General features: G+C 34.2%; 1 protein-coding gene across 4 annotated transcripts in view; it reads right to left on the bottom strand.

Annotated features, from left to right (window-relative positions):
- The window catches only part of LOC136037653 (regulating synaptic membrane exocytosis protein 1-like), a 371,730-nt gene that overhangs the window by 192,384 nt on the left and 161,920 nt on the right, over positions 1-17,426 (bottom strand). For all 4 annotated transcript variants that reach the window (XR_010620002.1, XM_065720373.1, XM_065720374.1 and 1 more), the window contains exon 8: positions 7,446-7,628. Coding sequence is in view for 3 of the 4 variants with exons in the window: in XM_065720373.1 (XP_065576445.1) it covers positions 7,446-7,628 (183 nt within the window). In the remaining variant the exon portion in view is untranslated. The remainder of the gene's footprint in view (positions 1-7,445; positions 7,629-17,426) is intronic.

Genomic DNA, 17,426 nt, shown 5'->3' with positions numbered 1-17,426 from the left:
TACTGAGAGATATCACAAATCATTTGTTCCATATTTTACCCGTCATTTTAATTATATTGACGCGACTAATATTTAATATTTGATTAATATATTGTTTGTTTAAATTTTCCTGTGAGTGTTTTTGAAGGTATAAATTATTTTTGTCGTGACATGCTAATGCTAGCTCCGGCTATTGTAGTGAATAAATATATTCTATTCTATTCAATTCTATTTTCTGTCCCAGTTCCCCCCTTTTTTTTTATTTGGCAGCCGCTAGTGCTAAAAACTCCATACTTACTTATGGAGGTATTTTTCTTAAAAATTGAACTCTCGAAATCTTCTAAGACATATATTGCTGCCACATTTTTCACTTAATTAATTGTCAAAAATCAGGTTTCTTTTTCAATATGGTTTAAACCGGGACTCCTGAAAAAATTTTCATTCACGACCCCATTTATGATTCCAAGTTTCCTGGCGACCCCATATAGATATTCTGTGATATATATATATATATATATATATATATATATATATATATATATATGCCATATATCATATAGATATATGCCATAGATATTCTGTGGTAGCCACAACACTGTGCTGGGTAGAGAATTTAAAGAGGCGAAACCCTATATAGGCCAGTGTATTCTCCTGATGAGCCCTTGTGCAATGTTTGCAATGTGTTAATTTTTGTGCAATGGTTTTTTGCAATGTGTTAATATTTGTGATTTGGTAAAATTTATAATATTTAGTTTACCTATTGTTGCTAAAGGGAGAGATATATTAACAGGATAAGCTTGTTTTTGGTTTTACTTGGTTGTTTTACATTTGCTGTTTTTTTTCATGGGCATGTATTTTGGGGGTGATACCTGACGCGGGGATGCCATGGATATTCTGTGGTAGCCACAACACTGTGCTGGGTAGAGAATTTAGAGTGGCGAAACCCTATATAGGCCAGTGTATTCTCCTGATGAGCCCTTGTGTTGGGTGTTGCCTCTGAATTATTTGTCTATATTATTTTTTCTATTGTTTGGTAAATGACGGCTTATACTTATTGACGACATGACTGCCTGTCCATGGATTATTCTTTATGGTTGATTGTGTATGGCTATGCTGTTTGACCTATGTGATTGTATGGATGAGTAGGGTTAAGGCCTCATTCAAGTGCTGGTCTATATTAGTAGCTAATTTAGGAAAATAGTCTTCCTTTTCTCCTTCTGTCTTTTTTTTTTGTGCTGTTGCATTGATGATTTCTCTTTTCATGATATATAAAAAAAGACAATCAAATATTTTCTGATGATTTATTTATTAGGTAACAATATAATCATACATACGAAAATATTTAGTTTGGAATTCGTTCAGAAACATAAAAAAATAACGTTAAACATTGAATAAAAAGTTGTAAAATTGTTTTTATTATAGTTAAGAAAAACTTCTTTATTGAATGTTCTTAATTGTATGTGCCTTTTTTTATTACATAAAAAATTAATCTTTGGGGAAAGTTTGTGACTGTTGGACGAAAGACCTCTTCAAAAATTTTTTAGTGATAAATAATATTGGGATTTAATGTAGTTTAAAGCTGAGAAAGTAACCTAACATAAATATGTTATGTTGAATGGAAGAAGATCATTTAACGCCATATTAACAATTCTGAGAAACGCAACTCTAGTTCTGATCCGGAATTCAGTCGAGGGTTATTTTGGAAATTGAAGTTTTAACTTTGAGTCACTCGAAACTCAGTACATTCCTCTTGAGTTTGAAATGGCAGGTGACCAATCTCATCTAAGCCAGTCCAAAACGGCTTTTGGATCTAAGCCTCCTTTTTGAAAACAATAATGACTGTTAAAACTGTACGGAATTGTGTTTCTAGCCCTTTCAACTGATCTACAATAATATTTGAAATAAAAGTCTTACAATGATTTCTCTCGATTATAAGAATATCGACACTGGACAACATTTCAAATGAATTGTTCTCTATCCTAATTTCCAAAGGTTGATTTTTTGAGTAAAACTTTCAATTTTATATCCTGATTTTATTATTCAAGCTAATCCGAAATGGCTTTTGGATCCAAGCTACCTTTTTGAAATCAATAATGAATGTAAAAATGTAAAGAATTATGTTGCTAGCCCTTTCAACCGATCTGCAATAATATTTGCAATAAAAGGTTTACAATGATTTCTCTTAATTATAAGATTATCGATTATCGACACTGGAAAACATTTCAAATGGCTTTTTGATTTTTTGATTTTTTGAATAAAACTTTCAATTTTATTCAAGTTAATTCAAAAGGGCTTTTGGATCCAAGCTACCTTTGGAAATCATTAATGAATGTTAAAAATGTACGGAATTGTGTTTCTAGCCCTTTCAACTGATCTACAATAATATTTGCAATAAGGGTTTCACAATGATTTCTCTCGGTTAATGGATCCTAAATTCCAAAGGTTGATTTCTTGAAAAAAACTTTCAGTTTTATTATTCCATGTAAATATATCGTAATTTATTTTCTTCAAGAGACAAGTTGACATCGTTTATCTTCGCAAAACATCTCTGACAAATAACACAGCTTAGATAGCCATAAGTCATTTTGAAAAGAAGTAGCAAGTTAAAATTTTTCTTGTGTTAAGAATATTTCGATTTCATTGTTTAATGACAATACTCTTCTTAAGCTTCGACCTCTTGACAACCATCTTACTTCTGCACTTAACAATAAAGCTGTGTGGTTGGAGTCCTTATTCTTGCGGAGATTCGAAAATAAGCGACTTTCAAGGGCATGCCTCTTAAAAAAAATATAATCTTAACAGCATCTTGAAGTACATCTCTGGATAGCCAAGAACAACATAATAACTTCCTATACACTTTCTTTGTAAATTACTCCGTATATGAAATGGGTTGTCCCCTCCGCAATCCCTCGCTCTTTACGATAAAGCTTTTAATTGTTTTAAAAAGCAGAATTGTGGCAAAGAGTCAAACTTTAGCGTAAAGAGCGAGGGATTGCGGAGGGGACAACCCATTTCATATACGGAGTAATTTCTGTTCGTTTTAAGTTTTAATGTTGCTCCTTACTTTCAGTTAAAAAAAACTAGTTTTCTTATGTAATTTCTGAATGTTTTTGAATTAATGCATGTTTGATTTGGGCTCTCCACATATAAATTATTAAAATGAAATTTGCCTATTAATTCCTTTTTTGGCTAAATGACTTTCTCTTAGTTTTGATCAGACGATTTTGAGAAACAAGAGATGGGGAAGGAGGACTAGTTGCCATGCAATTTTTCGGTTACATAAAAAGGCAACTATAAATTTTAATTTTTAACGAATTTTTTTATTAGTAAAAAATATACGTAACTTAAGAATTAACTTACGTAACAAACTTTTATATTCTTTAATTTTTATTATGTATATGAGGAGGTTTGTACCCTCGTTAATACCTCGTTCTTTACACTATATCGCAAGTTTTGACCCAATTCTTTAAGAATGACCCCTGAATCAGAAAGGCCGTAGAATATAGTTGAAATTACTAAAAATACTATAGCATAAAGAGCGAGGTATTTATCTCCTCCTAAACACCTCACCCATTATTCCAAAGTACTTTTAGAACCCCTCATATGCGTAATAATCTCTGTTTGTTTTAAGTTTCAATGCTACTCTTTACTTTCAAATGAAAAACACTTTTCCGTGTTTATTTTTTCTTTGTTTTTTTATAGTAATTTTAGAAAATCCTGCGCCCTTTCCATTGAATTTCTGTTCCCCCATGGCATATTTCTCTAAGGAAAGATCCTCCCACATAGCCCCCTCCCCTCAACCCCAAACCCCAAAACAAAACAAAAAATCCCCTGAAAACGACTGTACACTTCCCAATAACCATTATTATATGTAAACACTGGTAGAAGTTTTTAACTTGCAGCCTCTCCCCCAGGGACTGTGGGGGAGTAAGTCATTCCCAAAGACATAGTTATTATGGTTTTTGACTATGCAGAACAAAATGGCTATCTCAAAATTTTGATCTGTTGACTTCGAAGAAAAAATGAGCGTCGGAGGGGGCCTAGGTGCCCTCCAATTTTTTTGGTCACTTAAAAAGGGCACTAGAACTTTTCATTTCCGTTAGAATGAGCCCTCTTGCGACATTCTAGGACCACTTGGTCGATACGATGACCCCTGGGGGAAAAAAAACAAAAAAAAAACAAACAAATAAACACGCACCCGTGATTTGACCCGTGATTTGGAAAAATACGAAATTCCACATTTTTGTAGATAGGAGCTTGAAAATTTTGCTAAAGGGTTCTCTGATACGCCGAATGCGATGGTGTGATTTTCGTTAAGATTCTGTGACTTTTAGGGGGTGTTTTTCCCTATTTTCTAAAATAAGGCAAATTTTTTCAGGCTCGTAACTTTTGATGACAAAGACTAAATTTGATGAAACTTATATATTTAAAATCAGCATGAAAATCTGATTCTTTTGATGTATATTTTAGCATCAAAATTCCGTTTTTAAGAGTTTCGTTTACTATTGAGCCGGGTCGCTCCTTACTACAGTTCGTCACCACGAACTGTTTGATTAAACAAAAAAACAAATCTTTTTAAATGAAAGTAAGGAGCGACATTAAAACTTAAAACGAAGAGAAATTGCTCCGTATACCAATGGGGCTTTTCCTCCTCGTCGCCCCGCTCTTTACGCTAAAGTTTGACTCTTTCTCTTAACTCTACATTTTAAAATAGTAAAAAACTTTAGCGTAAAGAGCGGAGCGTTGAGGAGGAAAAGCCTGGTTTAAAGGGATAGTGCTTGGAAAACAAGGAAACTGACTCGTGCTTTCGATTCTTATTTAGACAGTTCATATTTCCAGAGCACGACCCAGCATGTGAAATAGGAAATAAAGATTCTAGAATAGTCAAGTTTTCACACCTATCAAAAAACAATTTGTAGCAACATTTTTTTTTGTCTGAGTTAATGCTTTAAAAGGTTTGACAACAAATTTCACTTTAATTCTTTGAACTAAATTTTGATACAGGAATTTATCAACCCGTTACCCTATCAATTTACCCCAAAAATAAGGACTGTTACTGCCACTACAAAACTATAAAACAGGTTGACCGTTATATAGAGAGTATTTTTCTTAGAAACCATGTTGAATAAACAAATAGACACAGAAAAAAACTAGAAATCTTAGTCAGATGGTTGTTACAGCATACAGTGCCGGATAAAGGGCGTTGGAGCAATAGGGCCCAATTGGGCTCCATATTTGAAAGGGCCCCACGTCACCATCAAAATAAACAAAAGAAAAAAATTGGAAATTTAAAGCAAATTGTTTTTGATGATAAGGGATAAACTACGAATTATTTAAATAATTAAAGTATATTTATTCTAAGTTTCTATTGCTGAATGAGATTAGTAATGTTAATATCATTGTATAATATATATTTCATAACACAGAAAACTGACAACCGTATAAGTTCATATCTAGTTTATTTCTGTTCATCGTGATGAACTGTAGTCTCTTTAGGTAGTCTCTGTAGGTCTGGTCTCTGTAGGTAGCAAATTACTGAGTAATATGATACTTTTTAGACTGAGAGATGCTGTAGACAAAATTTTAAGAGAAGGACAGTGCGGGCTTAGAAAAGGTAGAGGATGTATCGACCAAGTTTTCACTCTCAGGTTAATGATTGAGAAGTCTCTTCGTTGTCAAACACCTTTGGTCCTCAGTTTTATCGATTCTGAGCAAGCTTTCGATTCTGTTGATAGAAGAGCGTTAGCAAAGGTCTTATCCTTATATGGCATGCCAGAAAAATACATTGAAGTGGTTTGTGCTATGTCCGGGAATAATAATGCTGCGGTTAAGGTAGGAAATGAGGTTAGCAACTGGTTTTGTATTAAATCAGGAGTTAATCAGGGTTGTGTTCTATCCCCCATTATATGGATCATTTTGATGAACATCGTCTTAAGGAGCACAGGAAAGACAACTGGAGACCACAGAATCGAATGGAGAGGAAAGACGCTCGTGGACTTAGATTATGCTGATGATTTAAGCATATTAGATGAAAGTGCAAGTAAAATGAATGAATTTTTAGAGCTTTTGCGAGTTCAGGGTGCTAAAATAGGCTTGAAAATTAATGTTAAGAAGACTAAGCCACTAAGGCTAGGAATAAGTGAAGATGAACAGGTGACATTAGGTAACGAAAAGATTGATCAGGTTGGGAGCTTCACTTATCTTGGTAGTATTATTAGTAAAGATGGTGGGAGCAGTGAAGATGTTAAAAGTAGAACAGCTAAGGCTCAGGGTGTTTTTTCGCAGTTGAAAAAAAGTTTGAAAGAATAGGAAGATAAGTCTGCAAACCAAGATTAGAATATAGGAAGCTATAGTGATGACAGGGGTCAAATATGGCTCTGAAGCATGGGCGCTCCGAAAAGCAGATGAAAATTTACTAGATGTTTTCCAGAGAACTTGCTTACGGATTGTTTTGGGCCTACGGATTGTACCCGGCTCACTGACCGTAGTTCAACCAGTAGGTTTTATGAAAAATGCGGTTCAATCCCGCTTTCTAGGGCTATAATGAAAGAAAGGTTGAGATGGCTAGGCCATGTTCTGCGGATGAAGGATGAAAGATTGCCGAGGATTGTCATTTTTGGCCAACCGTCTGGGGCTACACGGAAAGCAGGTCGTCCTTGTCTGGGTTGGGAGGATGTCATAAATAAAATTTAAAGGAAATGGGAACTTCCTGGGAGGTTGTAAAGAGGAGGCCTTGAATAGATTAGGCTGGAGGAGGAGTGTGCGTAGCTGTGTTGGCCTCAGGCGGCTTGGTGCTGCAATGAGTTATTAGTTGTAGTAGTAGTAGTGGCAGTAGTAGTATGCTTTATTTAAATATTTAATATATAGAGAGGGCTTCGCAAAAAATCCAATCGGGCCACTCACCTATTTGATCCGGACCTGACAGCATATATGCACTGTCACTTCCCTTTGTTTCAGTTAGTTGTTAATACGGGATTTTTGTATTTCTTCTTCTTTGTTTGTGCTTCCTCGTAGTTTTAAAATCTAGTACTCTTTTTTCCTTTCTCATATATGATTTCTTTCTTAATTGCTATTTGTCTTTAATCTTAACTGAAATTTGATCTTTGGCTTTGATTATCAATTTTCAGCTGTTTTACATATTTCTGCAAACAAAATTCGATTTAAACTGTAAAATTTTTTAATGCTGCGCAACTAAGAACTTATGTTTGGGATCAATACTATATTTCCGTCCAGTAATATCAAAAATGGAAACAATTTAGCAGATCAAAAACTCCAAACTCGAGATAAAAAAGCAAAAGATATTATCGCATTAGCACTAATTAGATCAAGAATGTCTGTTAATATATCTCTTATTTCTCTGTTTTTATTAGCCTGATCAAATTTTCGAACCATTATCTCTTTGTCAATATTAATTACTTCAGTATTAAAATTCATATTAACGCTCGGTAACTGATAAGCATAAATACCTCTACTAATATTATTTGGTCTAACGTATTTCATAGGTCCACTTTGACGACCAATATCACTTAACATTCTAGAGACAACAAGCTCAACTTGTGGTTCATGCCGAGTCTCAGCTAGGATATCATATACTTCCTCAAATGTTTTATTCTGCAACGACCTCCCATTCCAGTCTAGAACCTCGTCACCTGAAAATAAATTATAAAGTTTAAAAACCGCCCGTCAATAAGCAGTTGCAAATTTTTGAAAAAATCGGAAACACCCCCCCCAAAACAAGTCCCTTTCTTCGTAAGAATATCTCGTCAAATTCAACATGTCCGAGAATCCTGGAAGGGATGCTTCAAGGTCTTTTCTAAAACAAGATAAGGTTTTTTTATATCTCCCGAGGAGAATCTTTGTTCAGTTTTTGGTGGTCGAAGTTCCCCCCGGAAAATACCTCCCCCCGGAAAACCCCATGCCTTCTCAAGACCAGAACATAATTTGTATTTTACTGAAAACAAAATACATTTTAAATGTTTTCACTTTTTGACTTTAATAAGTAAAGAAATATTTAGACTATAAGGATTAAAAATCCGAATATGTATATTAAACTGACAATACACAATTATTTTTTTTTTTAGTAAAATGCAAATTATGTTCCGGTTTTGAGAAGACATGGGGGTTGTCAGCACTACCCCTTTTAATTTTTGCTCGTTTGAAATTTAACTAGGTATCTACCGTAATTTTTGTTCATTTTGGAATTTATTTATTGATTAATGGTGATTTGACAATTATTAATCAATTATAATTAATCACAATAAATCAATTATAATTGTTACCACAATAATTGTGCATATGTTAGATAATTTTTTTATTTATTTTGATTTAAATTGTTTAATTTATTTAAGGCTTAATTCATTTATGAACTGTTTTGCACACTTTTGAGGCCAGCAAAATTGTTCTTGACATCGAGAGGGAACTTCTTGTTATTTGAGTAGAGAAAAGAGTTGCGGGCATCCAAGGGTTATAATAACCCTTTATTAACTATTGAGCCAACTATCTGAGCTCTTTGAATGGGCTACTTTTCATACATTCTTAAAGTGTCTCAATGAGATCGGGAGAATGCCTGGTGTGATAATAGGTGGGGTTGTTTCTTACTGCAAGTATACATACTCTGACTTAGTTTATACATTATATTCGAGTTTTATAATGTCAAATGTTTGCTACTGTTTGTGCTGTGATTATATTGTTTTACTGTGATAATGTTTGTGATTATATTGTGCTGTGATAATGTTTTACTGCTGTGATTATAGATTTATTTTTTGTAGCTGATAGTTATCTCGGAATGTTATTCACAGACTTATCGGTTTAAACCAAATTTCCCTAGACCCTGGTTCATGGGAATTAAATGCAGTATGCATAATCCTCTCAAATAAGCAGTAGGAACATATCTTCACGGGAACAGTCTAGGACCACTTATTGATTAGATAGATTTTCATCTGTTTGCTCTGTCATTTAATATTGTCTCTGCTCTCTTCTTGCTATACTAGGGTGTTTTTGCTGTCACATCCATCACTGTATCTATACTTCATTTTGTCTACTTCTTTATTCCACCTCCAAAAATTGATGCCATTTGTCAAGCTCAGACATTTCCAAACTACAGATCCCTCCACTAATGACATGAGTAAAAACAACATTTTTCTGGCACTAGCCATTTCTTTCTAAGTCAAAGGATAAGCTATGTTCCCAATATACTTCAGTTAGCAACTGATTTTGGAGACAGGCTACTTTTAGACAAAAGTCTGCTTCGCTCTTTTGTTTGTTTTTTTCAGAGTCTGTATTCTGAGACCAAACTCTGCGTTTCATTGACTTTATGGTTATTTTATTCAGAAATCTGACTCATGCACCATTCCAACTAACAACCTTATCTACTCTAGGATATTTCTGTTGAGAAAACACCATTTCCCTATCTAGCTTCTATGGATGTAATAGCCAATTTAGTAAGCCATCGACGAAGCTACAATACCTTTACTCATATATAAAAAAACAACTAAAAATTGTAGATACTGGCCAAAAAAAAGGTTATAACTAAGATATTTGAAACGAAAACTTCTACTTATTTTGACACCTAAACTTTCTTTTCGAATTAGTGAGAAGCTAAGGCCTTACTATCACAAATAAGGGGTTCATACCTTTGGTCCACATACACTTGGTATTATGACATTACATTCCTTGTTTTTTTTAACAAGTACTTATTCTCATGGTTTACAAAAATAATTCAGAAATAATTTAAAATAATTAAAATTAATTTTATATATATATATATATATATATATATATATATATATATATATATATATATATATATATATATATATATAAAACGAAAAGAGAAATCACCAATGCAACAGCACAAACACATTAACTTCTCGTGCGAGGACGACAAAATGCTTGCTACGCTCTATAAGTCCCTTGTCCGCCCGATTCTTGAGTATGGACATTGTTCTACAAGACCATACTACAACAAGGACATAGATGCTCTCGAAAATGTTCAGAGGAGGATAACTAAATTCTCTCCCAGGTTACGCTTCCTTCCCTACGAAGAGCGGCTTAGAAAGCTTGAAATCCCAACCCTCGCATATAGATTCCATCGTGGTGATCTTATTGAAATGTACAAGCTCTGCAATGGAGCCTATGATAACGTACCAGCCCAGAGAATTGTGCAGTTCAATAAAAATCATCTCCGAGGACATCAGTACAAAGTGAGTATGGAACGTTTTTACAAGGACATGGGCCGATGGACTTTCAGCAACCGAGTTGTTCAGCATTGGAACAACTTACCAGAAAGAGTTACCAGAGGTTTATTACAACCACCCTGGGAAAAATATGAATTCTTCCTCAAAGTTCTGATCAATTTAGATCGTTTTTGTGGCCAGTCATACTCACTTTCTCGCTGTTGCATGTAATTCTCGCTGCCACTCATCTTCTAACCGCATATTTCTTTATTTTCGCTATGACACATCTTTTGGCTGTATATTTCTTTGTTCTTCACTTTTATTTCTAATTCGTCCTCCTCCTTGCTTTCGGATGTATTGTAACCACATATTTATTTGTTCTTCACTTTTGTTTTGACTCGTTGTAATTTTCGCTGATGCAGGTATTCTGACTGTATATTTCTTTGTCCTTTACTTTCTTTTATCATATACCCATACCTTAGCTGCTCGAATTGGTGAGATCTGGTCCGATCGGATTGGTCTTCTTGTCACGTATGATGGTCCAGGTTCTTCATTTGTCCTCTAGGCATTGTTAATCTCTATACTTGCTCTACTTGTTAATAGGGCGTTACATTTCTTGTTTTTTTTAAACACATATTTATTCTCATGGTTCCAAAATAATTATATATATATATATATATATATATATATATATATACATATATATATATGTATATATATATATATATATATATATATATATATATATATATATATATACATATATATATATATATATATATATATATATATATATATATATATATATATATATATATATATATATATATATATATATATATATATACATATATAAATATATATATATATACTATATATATATATATATATATATATATATATATATATATATATATATATATATATATATATATATATACATATATTTATTTATTTATTTATATATATATAATGAAAAGAGAAATCACCAATGCAACAGCACAAACACATTAAAAAAAAAGAAAAAAAAGGAAGACAGAAGGAGAAAAGGAAGACTGTTTTCCTACATTAGTGATTAATATAGATCAGCACTTGAATGAGGCCTTAACCCTACTCATCCATACAATCACATAGGTCAAACAGCATAGCCATACACAATCAACCATAAAGAATGATCCATGGACAGGCAGTCGTTTCATCAATAAGTATAAGTCGTCATTTATCAAACAATAAAAACAGCAAAGACAAATAATTCAGAGGCAACAACCCAACACAAGGGCTCATCAAGAGAATACGCACTTGCCTATAGGGTTTCGGCACTTTAAATCCTCTACCCAGGCAAGTGGCGTGCCTACCATATCTCCGTGTGGGATATGGCCATATCACCATGGTATCCTCGTGTTAGGTATCACCCCCAAAACATATGCCTATAAAAAAACAAGCAAATGTAGAACAACCAAGTAACACCAAAACAAGCTTATCCTACCTTAGTTCTGGCTCTCATGTGTTTAAGTTCACAGTCTATATTAAAACTAAACAATTATTCAAAGTTTTTCATATTACCTAGATGAAAATCAAGGAAATGAATGCGAAATAAGACCATATGAAACGACAATATATATAATATATATATATATATATATATATATATATATATATATATATATATATATATATATATATATATATATATACATATTAGCTGGGTCCCAACGAGCCCCAGCATGGCAAGCGGAAAGCTCCTATATATAGATTCTCATCGCTTGTGTTCTAACCGCAGAGAGTATAAATAGCTGGGCCCCGGCGGCTTCGCCACCGGAGCCCAGCACGGCAAGCGGCAGGCTTCTATATATGGATTCGCATTGTCCCTTGTGTTCTATTGCAGTTTTTTCGAAGATATCTGGTTGTTAAAGCAAGTCCAATTTCTAACAATGATATCTACAAAGCTTCAAAGTTTTGGTTTTCTTTTTTAAGGTTTTTGAATTCTTGCAATCCTTTGTTTTTTAATTTTAGTTAAAAAAAATTTCTTGTTTAGTTTTTTTCTTTTTTATTAGTTTCTTAGTTTTTTAGTTTTTTCTTTTCTTTGTTTTCGAAAAATATGCAAGACGAGGAGAAATTAAGTTCAAATAAAAGCAAGATGAGAGATTTACTGTTGAAAAGATGCAGTCTAATGAAGAAGTTATGAAGGCCACTGAAAACGATGAAGGCCGCTTTGATAGCAATAGCACGGCTGTCAAAATCTCCCAAAAACGTGTAGGAACTAAAAATGACGTAACAGTTTTAGAAAAATACGCAGCGGTAGACAGGGTTGCCAGTAAATCCACTATAGAAACTGTCGCAAAGCCTATCAAAAGACATTTTGAATGTTCAAAAGCCTGCCTGAAAAAAGTTCAAAATATGGCCGTCGTTTTTTACAGTGTCTTCTATTTATCAAACAGTTCTTGGTAACTACTGCTACTACTACTAATAACTCACTGCAGCACCAAGCTACCTGAGGCCAACACAGCTACGCACGCTCCTCCTCCAACCTAATCTATTTAAGCCTCCCTCTTTACGACCTCCCAGGAAGTTCCCATTTCCTTTAAATCTTTATTTATGACATCCTCCCAACCCAGACAAGGACAACCTGCTTTCCGTGTAGCCCCAGACGGTTGGTTAAAAAGGACAATCTTCGGTAATCTGTCATCCTCCATCCGTAGAACGTGGCCTAGCCATCTCAACCTTTCTTTTATTATAGCCCCAGAAAGCGGGATTGAACCATATTTTTCGTACAACCTACTGTTTGAAATACGTCAGTCAGCCGGGTACCCAGAACAATCCATAGGCAATTTCTCTGGAAAAAATCTAGTAAATTTTCATCTGCTTTTCGGAGTGCCCATGCTTCAGAGCCATATTTGGCCACTGTCATCACTGCAGCTTCCAATATTCTAATCTTGGTTTTTAGACTTATCTTTCTATTCTTCCAAACTTTTTTTAACTGTGAAAAAACACCCTGAGCTTTAGCTATTCCACTTTTAAAATCTTCACTGCTCCCACCATCTTTACTAATAATACTACCAAGGTAAATGAAGCTCCCAACCTGATCAATCTTTTCGTTACCTAATGTCACCTGTTCATCTTCACTTATTCCTAGCCTTAGTGACTTAGTCTTCTTAACATTAATTTTCAAGCCTATTTTAGCACCCTGAACTCGTAACACCTCTAAAAAGTTTTGCTCACACTTTCATCTAATATGCTTAAATCATCAGCATAATCTAAGTCCAGGAGCGTTCTTCCTCCCCATTTGATTCCAGGGTCTCCAATTGCCTTTCCTGTGCTCCTTAAGACGAAGTCCATCAAAATGATCCATATAAAGGGGGATAGAACACAACCCTGCTTAACTCCTGATATAATACAAAACCAGTTACTAACCTCATTTCCTACCTTAACCGCAGCAGTATTATTCTCGTACATAGCGCAAATCACTTTAATGTATTTTTCTGGTATACCATATAACGATAAGACCTTTGTTAACGCTGTTCTATCAACAGAATCGAAAGCTTGCTCATAATCGATAAAACTAAGGACCAAAGGTGTTTGACATCGAAGGGACTTCTCAATTATTAACCTAAGAGTGAAAACATGGTCGACACATCCACTGCCTTTTCTAAAACCGCATTGTTCTTCCCTTAAAACTTTGTCTACAGCATTTTCGTGGTAACGAACTGTAGCAAAGAGCGACCCGGCTCAATAGTAACCGAAACTCTAAAAATGGAATTTTGATACCAATAGTTATATGAAAGAATCGCGTTTTAATGCTGATTTTGAACATATAAGTTTCATCAAGATCAGTTATACCCATCAAAAGTTACGAGCCAGATAAAATTTGCCTCATTTTAGAAAATAGAAGAAACACCCAGTGAAAGTCATAACGCTTTTCCTCCTCAACGCCCCGCTCTTTACGCTAAAGTTTCTTACTGTTTTCAAAATAGAGTTAAGAGAAAGATTCAAACTTCAGCGTAAAGAGCGCGGCGTTGAGGAGGAAAAGCCCGTTTCATATACGGAGTAATTTCTGTTCGTTTTAAGTTTTAATATTGCTCCTTACTTTCATTAAAAAAAAACTTGTTTTTTTATTTAATATTTGTATAAGCCTGGTCTGTGTTATAAACTTTGCTTGTCTTGTATACTTCTATGCATCAACGGCATATTCACTCTTTCACAATAAAAATATGTTGGTTTCCAAATAAAGTTGATTTTCATGCTTGAACATGTAATGTAACACAATTTACTATGTTTCAAATTTATCCCTTCCATATATTTCTGTGATATTTTATATATTTCCAAGAAAATTCGAACTGAAAATAATGGCACATATTCTGATGTCAAAACACGAATTTCTAATTCGTCAAAACACGAATTTCTAATTCTAATGCATGAATATATATTAAAAAAACCAAAAAAAAGGAGCAGAACATTATATCCTAAAGATGGAAGCGGAAAAAAAAATTGGAGGCAAATGGAATTTTCATAGAAATATTGTTGTATGCTAGAAAAATTTCGGCTAAGAAGTTTCTGAAGTTTTAATTTTGCAAAATTGTATTATTAAAAATCCATACATTCTGAAATCAGAACTTGAATTTTGTTTCATTCTGTTTTTAATACTGGGAAATACGAATGCTCCAGTTCCTATGTAAAGAGCAAAGAACAAAGGAACAAGACACTTTTATAGCTGAAGATAGGAGAGAAAATTGATAGTCCTTTCATTGAAACAATCAAATATTTAATTAGATGTTAGAATAGCTTTGCCTAAGAAGTTTACTGTATTTTCATCATTCAAAAACTGTTACTGAAAATATTAGAAATACATTTTAGTTTCTTTTAATTGTAGTTTTATTTTTATTAAAATTTCGTTTAAAACCATAATTTTTAGTTGATATCTGTTTTGATATCAGAAAATATGCTTGTCATCCACGGGTTTGTCATCAATGACAAGATTCATATGTACAGAACCAGGCCAAAAATCTTTTTTAAGTAGATAATTTATTACCTTCCAAGCTTTGCTAATATCATTGCCACACACAGAAAAAAAAATTTAAGATAATAGAGACGTGGCATTCCTGCACAAGGAACTATATATGTTCTAAAAAGAAAAAAAAGGATACGGCACTAGACTTTACAGTCCCTACTGGCGGTGCTGATCTCCGTTCTTAGCCCTTCAGCCAGGAAGTGCAATGGGGGGTTGGGGACCAACCATCCTGTGCTTTCACATACCCTTCCTGTTTACCTCCCCCAGATTTATCCAAGTACCCATTTAGATCTGGGTCGACTCTGGCTAAGCTTACAGAGTCACGCCACTGACCCCCATCCCAAACTGAACACTTGGGTACATTCGGATTTGAACCCGCGTCCTTTCAGACAAAGGATCCTGAATCCAGCGCACCAATCAACTCGGCCAGGACTGATGATATGTTTTGGTATACCTTAAATCGAAATAGATGAATAGCACCCGATGAAGGTGCTACTTATAAGCCTTCCTCCAGCTTTTCTTCTCCAGCTTTTGAGAAGCCCCGATATCATCCATGCTTTCAAGCAAATAACTCTTTTAGACGCATGATTAAAAGGCGCCTTAAAAGCATCAAGAATAGTGCCTTACAAACATTAAAAATAGCTCCTTTTATGGTCCCATAAAAATATTCAAATAAACAAGAAAATTCAATTTAACTGTCAAAAATGCTCCACGACTGCTCTGCCAATTTAGATTCAAGAAAAGATAACTCTTTCTCGCCGAATATAGCAGAATAGGGATAAAAAAAACTTGATTCCCGTTGCTATTCTTATGCTTAAAACTAAATATAGAGTATACTAGAAAATGCTCGGAATTATAAGTAACTAAAATTCAGTTCTGTTCAAAGCTAACTATAGAGAAGATACTATCAATCAAAGACGCTGTAACCTTAGTTACATGTATGGGGATGGATGTGGTTGGTAGAGTTCCCACAGAGAGCATGGTTAAAGGAAAACTGACTTAAATTGAAGACTTTCAGTTCATCAAATATATTAAATTGCGCATTATGGTTACCTTGCACGGATGTTTCAAGTTATATGAAGTATTTCATCCAAAATACAGACAAAATACAGAACAGTCTAATTAGAAAAACAATTAACTTTACCAATAAATAAACCAATACTGTAGAAATCAGTCTAATTTAAAAAAATTATGACCCAAAAATGCCTTCACAATTTCTAGATAAATCACCTTGTACACATTACAGCAAATTACAAGATATGTACACGACAAGACCACCTTTAGCCATCATGTATCAGTTTATTTGTTTCATCTTGTAACAGTGACTTAGAAAATCATTATCATCAGGACAAACATGCCCTTGCTTGATTTGGGATAGGAGGGAGCAGACAGCCTTTGCAGTTTCATGCCCAGGCCAAACTTCAGACAGAGTTGTAGAGAGTTGTCTCAAATTTGCATTGAGGAAAGGGGACATTTATAATCTATATCGAAGATGAGAGATATACATTTCGCTTTGGCCGAAATCGCAAGCTTGAGGATTAAAATGAGAAAATTACAAATGTAAAATATCCTCACTTGTTTAGGGTCCACTTAGGCATTCTTCTTGTCACAATAGGCACATTTTTTTTTTAATTTTGACGAAACCTAGACATTAAACATTATTGCAGAATAGTATATTTTGGAACTGAAATTAAACACTTACGACCTGGGCGGGTGAAGAGATCTACCTGTTTACAGATATATGGATAATCATTGGCATTCACGGTACTAAAGGCACTACCACGGTGCCAACAGCTATTAAAGGTGTACTATACTCTGTCTTAGGGGAGTTGGAAGCTTATATTGTCAATGAGGGCGAAAATCGTCCCACTGGGGAATAAGTGGTTTCCAAGGTAATCGAGTTTAAAGCTTTCGAGGCCAGGCTCAGGTGAAACTGTAGATCATATTAAAAAAAGTGAACTGCTTTTTGTTATTTGGAATACAAAGCTGAAACGACGGGCATAAGACTGTCACACTTGTTGAATATGGTTGCCCCCCTTTTTCAAATTCTGTGAGTCTCCACGCTCCATTTTTTTCATATGTGCCAGTGAAGTAAACTAGATCTCGCAAGAAAATTTTTCAGAGCTGTTTTCATAGTTTGGCAAATCTGGCATGTGAAGTATTATTGTAGCATCACGAAACTACGGTTTGATTCAACTTTAATCCAAACATAACCAATCACCACAAAATCATAACATCCAGGGCCAAGTTTCTTATCTAATCCTTCA

Source organism: Artemia franciscana, chromosome 17 (genome assembly GCF_032884065.1).
Source record: "Artemia franciscana chromosome 17, ASM3288406v1, whole genome shotgun sequence".
Lineage (NCBI taxonomy): Eukaryota > Metazoa > Arthropoda > Branchiopoda > Anostraca > Artemiidae > Artemia > Artemia franciscana.
The sequence above is the reverse complement of the archived record's forward strand: the minus strand, read 5'-3'. Positions and strand labels throughout refer to the sequence as shown.